At 41.0% G+C, this 9,232-nt stretch overlaps 1 protein-coding gene across 1 annotated transcript; it reads right to left on the bottom strand.

Moving 5' to 3' along the window:
- LOC113905165 (olfactory receptor 51M1-like) lies at positions 1 to 987 on the bottom strand. Its single transcript, XM_027562143.1, has one exon. The coding sequence runs from the start codon at positions 985 to 987 to the stop codon at positions 1 to 3; it is 987 nt and encodes a 328-aa protein (XP_027417944.1).
- Positions 988 to 9,232: the final 8,245 nt, after the last annotated feature.

Genomic DNA, 9,232 nt, shown 5'->3' with positions numbered 1-9,232 from the left:
TCATGACTCAACATTGGCCTTTCTAAGACCCAGGAACTTGCTGATGGCCTGGCGGATCTCCTTGGTTTTAATAGTGTATATGATTGGATTAAGCATGGGAGGCACAAAGAGGTAGACATTAGCCATAAAAAGGTGGACAGCAAGTGGGGCATGTTTCCCAAAGCGATGTATGAGGGACAGTCCCACCATGGGCACAAAGAATACCAGCACAGCACAGAGGTGTGAGGTGCATGTTTGGAAGGCTCGGAGCCGCTCCTCTTTGGAGGCCAGTCTTGCCACTGTGTGCAGGATGACCCCGTAGGACAGTGCAATGAGCACCAGGTCCAGCACCACAGTTGACATCACCAGTATCAGCCCGTACAGGTTGTTGAAGGTGGTGTCTGTGCAGGCCAAGTGTATCACCTCCTGGTGCAGGCAGAAAGAGTGGGAGAGGACTCTAGACCCACAGTAAGGAAAAGTCTTCAGGAGAAAAACAATGGGTACAGTGGCTATAGGGCCCCGCAGGATGACAACCAGGCCTGCCCTGACCACTCGCTGGCCAGTGATAATGACTGAGTACCTCAGGGGATAACAGATGGCCACAAACCGATCAAAGGACATGACAAGGAGCACTGAGGACTCCATGAAGGAAAACGAGTGGATACAGAACATCTGGATTTGGCAGGCTCCAAAGTAGATGCCATGGGATTTGAACCAAAAGATTCCCACAGTAGTGGGCAAGGTGGATACCGACAGGCCCAGGTCAGTGAAGGCCAGAAAGGAGAGTAGATAGTACATGGCTGTGTGCAAGCGAGGGCTGGTCTTAATAATGATCAGAATGAAGCAGTTGCCTGAGATGGCCACGAGGTACATAAGGAAAAAGAAGATGAAGATCCAGTGCTCGATGGTTTCCAATCCGGGAAAGCCAGTGAGGTAGAGCATGGGGCTGAACTGCGTGAGGTTGGACAGGAGCACCATGTGAGGATGGAGGGGATACTGGGCTGGCATTCTTCAGGGGCTGAGCTGAGAATAAATGGAAGTTCTGGTTATTAATTCTTCAGTTTCATAAACATGCACACCATTATAAGCAGAATCATGACCATCATCAGCTTTAGTATCTTCTACTTCAGTATTCTTTCCACCATCCAACTACCTGATTGAAACTTCCTTTGAAAGTACCACACCTTCATCAGTTTTTCTCTGTATTTTTATTTCTTCTCAATCTTCTTGGCTGGCCTCTTTTAATTGATGAGCCCTTAAATATGATCATCCTCAATCTCAACAATTTTGTGTCCATGCTGTATCTTTTCTTCCTCAAACAACATCATCCTCAGGACTTTACTTAAGATCTTTATGTTGACAAATATCAAATATTTATAATTCTCTTCTTTTAGTTTGCAGACTCATATATCTTACAGTAGGCTAAGATTCTGCATCTAGGAACTTCATAGTTATTTTAAAAACATGTCAAAATTTAACTTATAGTCAATTCCACCAACAAGCTTTTCATGTATTCATTTTCACTAACTCAGTAGTAGAACTAAGTTGAAAAAGAGATATATATTTAGGACTTATTAGTATACAGAGGAGGAAACCAAAGAAGTGAGGATAGAGAGAAGTTTCTAGTTTTGAGTCCTAGGCAAAACTGAAATTTAGAGTTGGAGAAGAAAAGGCTCCACTAAAGGTGAAGGAGGAACATAAAAGCCAGCTAGAAAGCAAATGAACAGGAGACTGTGGTCTTGTATGAAGTCTCAAGAGGTATTAATCATTCATACATGATGTTACCAAGGGGTCATGTTCCCAAGGACTGGGACATTACTAAAGGACTGAGCAATGTGGAGGTTACAGCTGACCTTGAGAAGAGAAGTTTCAGAGGAGGGGTTGGGAATAAAATTACCCTCACCTACTCCATAAAGGCTATGACCTTGTTGATATTCCTACTTCCTTCTGCTGTAGTTGAAGCTGCTTCTGGGCTTGAATGATCACAGTTCCCAGGTATTTTCCACAGGGTGACTTGAAGTGGACAGCCATGTAGTATCAATAAAACAGTTCTTAGGGGAAAAGTGTGTCTAGGTGTTTCTGAGCTCAAGGGGAAGAGACAGAGAACAGGAAGATGAGAGCAGTGTAGTAGGAAGCAGGCAGTGATGAAGGCACATTTGAGCTTCATGAGTCCAGAGTGGAACCAGCCAGTGCTTTGGTGTGTTTTTCGTCACTGCACCACCTAGATCCAAAGGGGGTCGTCCTAGTACGGTGCACTACTCTGTCTCTACCCAGACGTTTTCTGCTTTGATATCCTTCTAAATTCATCTTCTTTCTGCTATAGTCAACAAGCCCATATTGGTTTTTTCCTACAGTTCCCCATATGTGCATTTCTTGTTTCTATTCTTTATATTGCTTTATAGCTTGCTTTTCTAACAGAAACCACTCTTGCTTTTTCCACCAGTGAACATTTGCTGATCCTTTATGATAGCACAAATATTTCCTCTAACAAACCTCTCTTGAATTCTCTGTGTAGAGCTAGGCAAATTCTTCTCTGTATTCCCTTAATACCTTTGCTGCAGTACTACTGGAGTGTAAAAGCACACACATATATCTTATATATGTATATATAATATATATATATAAAATGTGTAATATACATACACATACATATATACTTACATATAGTAAGTACTAATATTAAGTATATATAAATAGAAATATGTATAAATATAAATAACATATATAATGTATTTACCTATATACACTATTTCTATAATGTAATATGATATATAATATAATATTTGTTCTCTGTATACATATATGTTCTTTATATAGTATACAGTTGTTCTTTTATATAAGAATCTATAAAAGTATAAGTCAACATAAATGTATGCTTAAACATATATTCTTACAAATGTTTATCTTATATACAATGTATATATTACTTGTACATTATATATAGTTTTTTTATATGTGTTTATAACTTATGATTTTAACCCATTTTTTTGCACCAACTAGACCCTTGGAGCCCAATGCATTGTATAATGCATAGTGGGCACCTCTCTGTTTTTGCATGAAAAAATTAAGTAAATGAGTGACCAAGAGCTTATCTCTTCTCCTGATTAGTTGTGCCTGAAGTTTAGAATTAAATCTTGTTTTCACTTCATAATAGGCAAGACAAGGAATGTGATCTGAGGGAATGAAAATTTTATAGAGAAATCATGATGGGGCTAAGAGTATTTTCCCTGGAAAGGAAGTTCTAGTGAGTTTCTCCAGGAAATCAAAGATTATTCTCTATACTAAGGGACCAAGAGATGTATTTCCACTTCTACTAGGAAAACAGAACTCTACTTGACAGCACATAGTCATGGCTAGTGGCAATCCTTTTACAGTATTCATAGCACAAGAGATAAAGGTGAGCCTAAAGAGGAAATTCCTGAAAAGAGAGATTTTCACTATGCAGTGTGTGGCTAGACATCTATCTCTTCTATATGTTCTAAATATTCTTCTGTTTCAATTTGATATACTCTATTTTAAAAAATGAGCTTGTGCTGGAGACTGCTGTTTCTTATGCATAGGAGAAGATGCAGATGGAACCAACCCTGAGCACAAGGATATGGATCAAACACCTTGCCCTTGAACCAAGGAGAACCTTCCCACAGTGATCAAATTTCCTGTCAGCACACCTCTTGTGGCTGGAGTGGCAGAGGGCTGTGAAGGAGAGAGAGTGTATCCTGGGTGCTGGGGAAGTCACAGGGATGCCTGTATTATTAGTACAGGGCAGGAGCTTCTATGCTTAACTGGTCTGGCACAAGAAATGCACTTAATATGTGTGCTGTTAAGTGAATAGCTGTTTGATGGATAAGAGGAAAAGGGAAGGCTATATGTAACAGACAGCTTTATCAGAGAAGAGTCTATGGAGACCTGAGGGCTTGTGACATCTTGATGGCATTTGGAGGCTGATTCCAGATAGGAGCCAGGAAGGAATTGGCCTGGCCATGGAGACCATGGTCAGGAGAAGAGAAGCAGCTCTCTCTCTGATGCAAGAAACATGATAGTGCAGATGGTCATCCCCACTTCTCCAGAGTGAGCAAGCCTTGACACCTTCTCTGACTCTGGTTCTACACAAACACACTGAATATCAGAAGTGAAAGAGCTTCTGTTACAGCCTGGATCCCCAAATTTCATTTTGCAAATGAAAAAACTAAGCAAGGTCCAACATAGGGAATAAACCTGTCTAAAGTCATTTAAGTGTTAGGAGAGGAGTGAGGATGAGAACTCAGACCACATCCTTCCAGGGTCATTGCTTTCTTGGAAATCTCTACATTCCCTTCTCCCTGTATTTTCTCCCTTTCTTCTCCTATGACCCCCTAATACCCACCCATGAGACCCTGGCACAGGACAGCAGTGGAGACTCACCAGCAGCTGCTAACTTTTAAAAAGAGAAGCCAGGTCATTTGTACTGAAAAAGGATGAGGGTAGGCAGGATGGCATCAGTGTCACTGAGGGGCATCAGGCTGGGTCTGTCATGGAAGAATTTATCCTGCTCCTTCCTCTGTGTATGTGAAACACCAAGGCTCCACCTGGGAGAAGCTGAGGAGAAACAAACAGTCCCCAGGGCTGGAGGCCCATGGGCAGGAGTCGTCATGACTCTCCTCTCCTTCGCCTTTATTCCTCACTCCTTCCATGGACTCACCTGAGGGTGGAGTCAGCTTTATAGGAGTCAGTCTCCAGGCTTCGGCTGCTGACAGGTATTGCTGCAGGAAGCCTGGTGCTGTTTTACTTTACCCACTGATTCTGCTTTATGAGGAAACCAATCGCAGTCACCTGACACCTCATTTATTCCGTTCCTTTGTTCATTAGAATAAACCCACATTTTGCTGGAGTGGTTTATATGATATATGAAGATTACCCATGCAGCTTCCACATCAGTTATAAATTGCTCATCTTTCTTGCAGGGCCACCCCTACCCCTGCCTCAAAGTTCTTGCACTCTTACACTTATTTTCTACCAATCTCTGTGTTTCCTTTTACATGATCATTAACTTGCCCTTTACTCTACCATGGACAGTGTCTCTGAGTATAGTAGCCAGTCAGAAAACCTTTTACATTTATTCCTACCCAAATACCTGTCCAGGCCAGTGTCTCAGGCTTTTCCAAGGCTCTCTATTCAGGAATAAAATATATGATAAAATCTTTATGACTCTTTTCAAGACAGAATTTCAAAAGGTGCAATGAAAAAATATTAAATAAACTCAACTTCATCAATATTAATATCTGCTCTGCTCTTCAAAAAACTATTGAAATAAAAAGTCAATTCAGAGATTGGGCAGATATTCTTTACAATATACACACTTGAAAAAGAACTTGCCTCCAGATTATGTAAATGACTCTTACAACTCAAAAAAAAAGTTTAAAAATCCAATAAAGCAGACAAATCTTTAATTTTCACAAAAGAAGATAGTTTACTGGCTGAGAGGCTTATGAAAACATAATCGAATTATTCATCATTCAGTTCAGTTCAGTCGCTTAGTTGTGTCTGACCCTTTGCAATCCCATGAATTGCAGCATGCCAGGCCTCACTGTCTACCACCAACTCCAGGAGTTCACTCAAACTCACGTCCATTGAGTTGGTGATGCCATCCAGCCATCTCATCCTCTTTTGTCCCCTTTTCCTCCTGCCCCCAATCCCTCCCAGCATCAGAGTCTTTTCCAATGAGTCAACTCTTCGCATGAGGTGGCCAAAGTACTGGAGTTTCAGCTTTAGCATCAGTCCTTCCAAAGAACACCCAGATCTGATCTCCTTTAGAATGGACTGGTTGGATCTCCTTGCAGTCCAGGGGACTCTCAAGAGTCTTCTCCAACACCAGAGCTCAAAAGCATCAATTCTTTGGCGCTCAGCCTTCTTCACAGTCCAACTCTCACATCCATACATGACTACTGGAAAAACCATAGCCTTATTCATCATTAAGGAACTACAAATTAAAACCACCATAAAATGCTACTCTTTTCACACCAGAGCACTACAATTGAAACAACAGAAAATGACTCAGTGTGTTGCTATAGACATGGAGCACCTGGAATTCTCATGTGTTGATTGCAGGAGAGTGGAATTCTTTCATAACTGGAGAAATACTCAAGAGTTGAGATATCGAAGCATGGCATATTTGTATAAATCTCTCAAGGTCTCATAGAAAGGGTCAGAATCTGAATAAGAACTCAACTCTTTACAAAAATGCAAGTCAGTGATGTATTAGACAAAGTCTTAATTTTTCAGTCCTTCATATTATCTATTGGAAATGACTTTTCAGACTACTTTATTATTTTGTGCTTTTCTATATTGCACTTCAAAGGTCATGTTTATTTGCAAATTGAAAGTGCATAGCAACCCTGCATGAAGCAAATCTATCAACACCATTTTTTCCCCACAGCATTTGTTCATGTCTATGTCACATTTTGGTAATTCTCTCTATTTCACACTTTTATATTATTACTATATTTTCTATGGGGATCTGTGATCAATGATCATTGATGTTACTATTATAATTATTTTGGGCTGCTGCCAACCACTCTGATACAAGATGACAAGCTTTATCAGTAAATGTTCTGATAACAGCATTCTGACTGCTCCACCTACAGGCTGATTCTCCATCTCTCCCCCTCTCATTGAACCTCCCTATTCTCTAAGTTTCAACAATATTGAAGTTAGATCTCAAATAATAAGCCTACAGTCATCACTAATTGTCTAAGCAAAAAGAAGAGTCACACATCTCTCACTTTAAATAAAAATCTAGAAAAGATTAACCTTAGTGAGAGAGGTGTGTAAAAGCCAAGATAGGCTGAAGATAATCCTTTTGTGCCAAAAATTAGCCACTTTGTAAAAGAAAAGTTCTAGAAGGAAAGTAAAAGTGCTACTCCAGTGAACACATGAATGATGAGAAAGCAAAACAGCCTTATTGCTGATATGGAAAAAGTTTCCATGGACTAGATAGAAGATCAAATCAACTTTGACATTCCTTTAAGCTAAAACCAAATCCAGAGCAAGGCCTTAATTCACTTCAATTTCATCAAGGCTGAGAGAGGTGCTGCTACTGCTGCTAAGTCACTTCAATTGTGTCCAACTCTGTGCGACCCCATAGATAGCAGCCCACTAGGCTCCCCTGTCCCTGGGATTCTCCAGGCAAGAATACTGGAGTGGGTTGCCATTTCCTTCTCCAATGCATGAAAGTGGAAAGTGAAAGTGAAGTCACTCAGTCGTGTCCGACTCTTACCGACCCCATGGACTGCAGCCTACCAGGCTCCTCCGTCCATGGGAGTTTCCAGGCAAGAACACTGGAATGGAGTACCAGGAGGAAGCTACAAAAGAAAAGCTTGAAGCAAGCGGTGATTGGTTAATGAGGTTTAAATAAAGAAACCATTTCTATAACGTGAAAGTGCAAGATGAAGCAGCAAGTGCTGATGTAGAAGCTGCAGCAAGTTATTCAGAAGGTCTAGCTAAGACAATAAATGAAGGTGGCTACATAAAGCAACAGAGTTTCAGTGTAGATGAAACGGTCTTATTTTCAGTTCAGTTCAGTTCAGTTCAGTTCATTCACTCAGTTGTGTCCGACTCTTTGTGACCCCATGAATCAGCATGCCAGGCCTCCCTGTCCATCACCAACTCCTGGAGTTTATTCAGACTCATGTCCATTGAGTCGGTGATGTCATCCAGCCATCTTATCCTCTGTCATCCCCTTCTCCTCCTGCCCCAATCTCTCCCAGCATCAGGGTCTTTTCCAATGAGTCAACTGTTCACATGAGGTGGCCAAAGTATTTGAGTTTCAGCTTCAGTATCAGTCCTTCCAATGAACACCCAGGACTGATCTCCTTTAGGATGGACTGGTTGAATCTCCTTGCAGTCCAAGGGACCCTCAAGAGTCTTCTTCAACACCACAGTTTAAAAGCATCAATTCTTTGGTGCTCAGTTTTCTTCACAGTCCAATTCTCACATTCATACACGACCAGTGGAAAAACCATAGCCTTGACTAGACAGACCTTTGTTGGCAAAGTAATGTCTCTCTCTGCTTTTTAATATGCTATCTAGGTTGCTCATAACTATCCTTCCAGGGAGTAAGCGAGCATCTTTAATTTCATGGCTGCAATCACCATCTGCACTGATTTTGGAGCCCAAAAAAATAAAGTCTGTGTTGCAAGAGGGTATCAGAGGGCAAACACACTGAAACCATAATCACAGAAAAATAGCCGTTCTGATCACATAGACCACAGCCTTGTCTAACTCAATGAAACTAAGCCATGCCATGTGGGGCCACCCAAGACGGACAGGTCGTGGTGGAGAGGTCTGACAGAATGTGGTCCACTGGAGAAGGGAATGGCAAACCACTTCAGAATTCTTGCCTGGAGAACCCCATGAACAGTATGAAAAGGCAAAATGATAGGATACTGAAAGAGGAACTCCCCAGGTCGGTAGGTGCCCAATATGCTACTGGAGATCAGTGGAGAAATAACTCCAGACAGAATGATGGGATGGAGCCAAAGCAAAAACAATACCCAGCTGTGGATGTGACTGGGAATAGAAGCAAGGTCCGATGCTGTAAAGAGCAATATTGCATAGGAACCTGGAATGTTCGGTCCAGGAATCAAGGCAAATTGGAAGTGGTCAAACAGGAGATGTCAAGAGTGAACGTTGACATTCTAGGAATCAGAGAACTAAAATGGACTGGAATGGGTGAATTTAACTCAGATAACCATTATATCTGCTACTGTGGGCAAGAATCCCTCAGAAGAAATGGAGTAGCCATCATGGTCAACAAAAGAGTCCTAAATGCAGTACTTGGATGCAATCTCAAAAACGTCAGAATGATCTCGGTTCATTTCCAAGGCCTTATTTTGGAAGATGCTATTTAGGACATTAAAAATTTTTTTTTAATTTTTTTTCTTATATTACTATTATTTGAAAGAAAACAAAAGTGATTTATTTAAAACATGACTGTTGATAGAAGAAGAGTTTAGATAAATTACTGTAGTATATTTATTAGAGTTTCAGACTGATTGTTTAAATTCTTTCCTTGTACCACACCATTGTTCCATTGTATAGGTTTTTTTGGTTTTGTTTTGTTTTAGTTATTTAGGACTTTTGTAGTTAGAGAGGAGAACTCAATGCCTGGCTTCAAAGCTTCAAAGGACAGACAGGCTGCCCCTCTTGTTAGGGGCTAATGCAGCTGGTGACTTAAGAGCTGAAGTCAGTGATTATTTCCTATCCCCAAACCCTAGGG

The sequence above is a fragment of the Bos indicus x Bos taurus genome, chromosome 15, assembly GCF_003369695.1.
Source record: "Bos indicus x Bos taurus breed Angus x Brahman F1 hybrid chromosome 15, Bos_hybrid_MaternalHap_v2.0, whole genome shotgun sequence".
Taxonomy (NCBI): domain Eukaryota; kingdom Metazoa; phylum Chordata; class Mammalia; order Artiodactyla; family Bovidae; genus Bos; species Bos indicus x Bos taurus.
The sequence above is the reverse complement of the archived record's forward strand: the minus strand, read 5'-3'. Positions and strand labels throughout refer to the sequence as shown.

Coding starts and splice junctions, on each gene's coding strand:
- LOC113905165 (XM_027562143.1), bottom strand. CDS start 987: ATGCCAGCCCAGTATCCCCTCCATCCTCACATGGTGCTCCTGTCCAAC.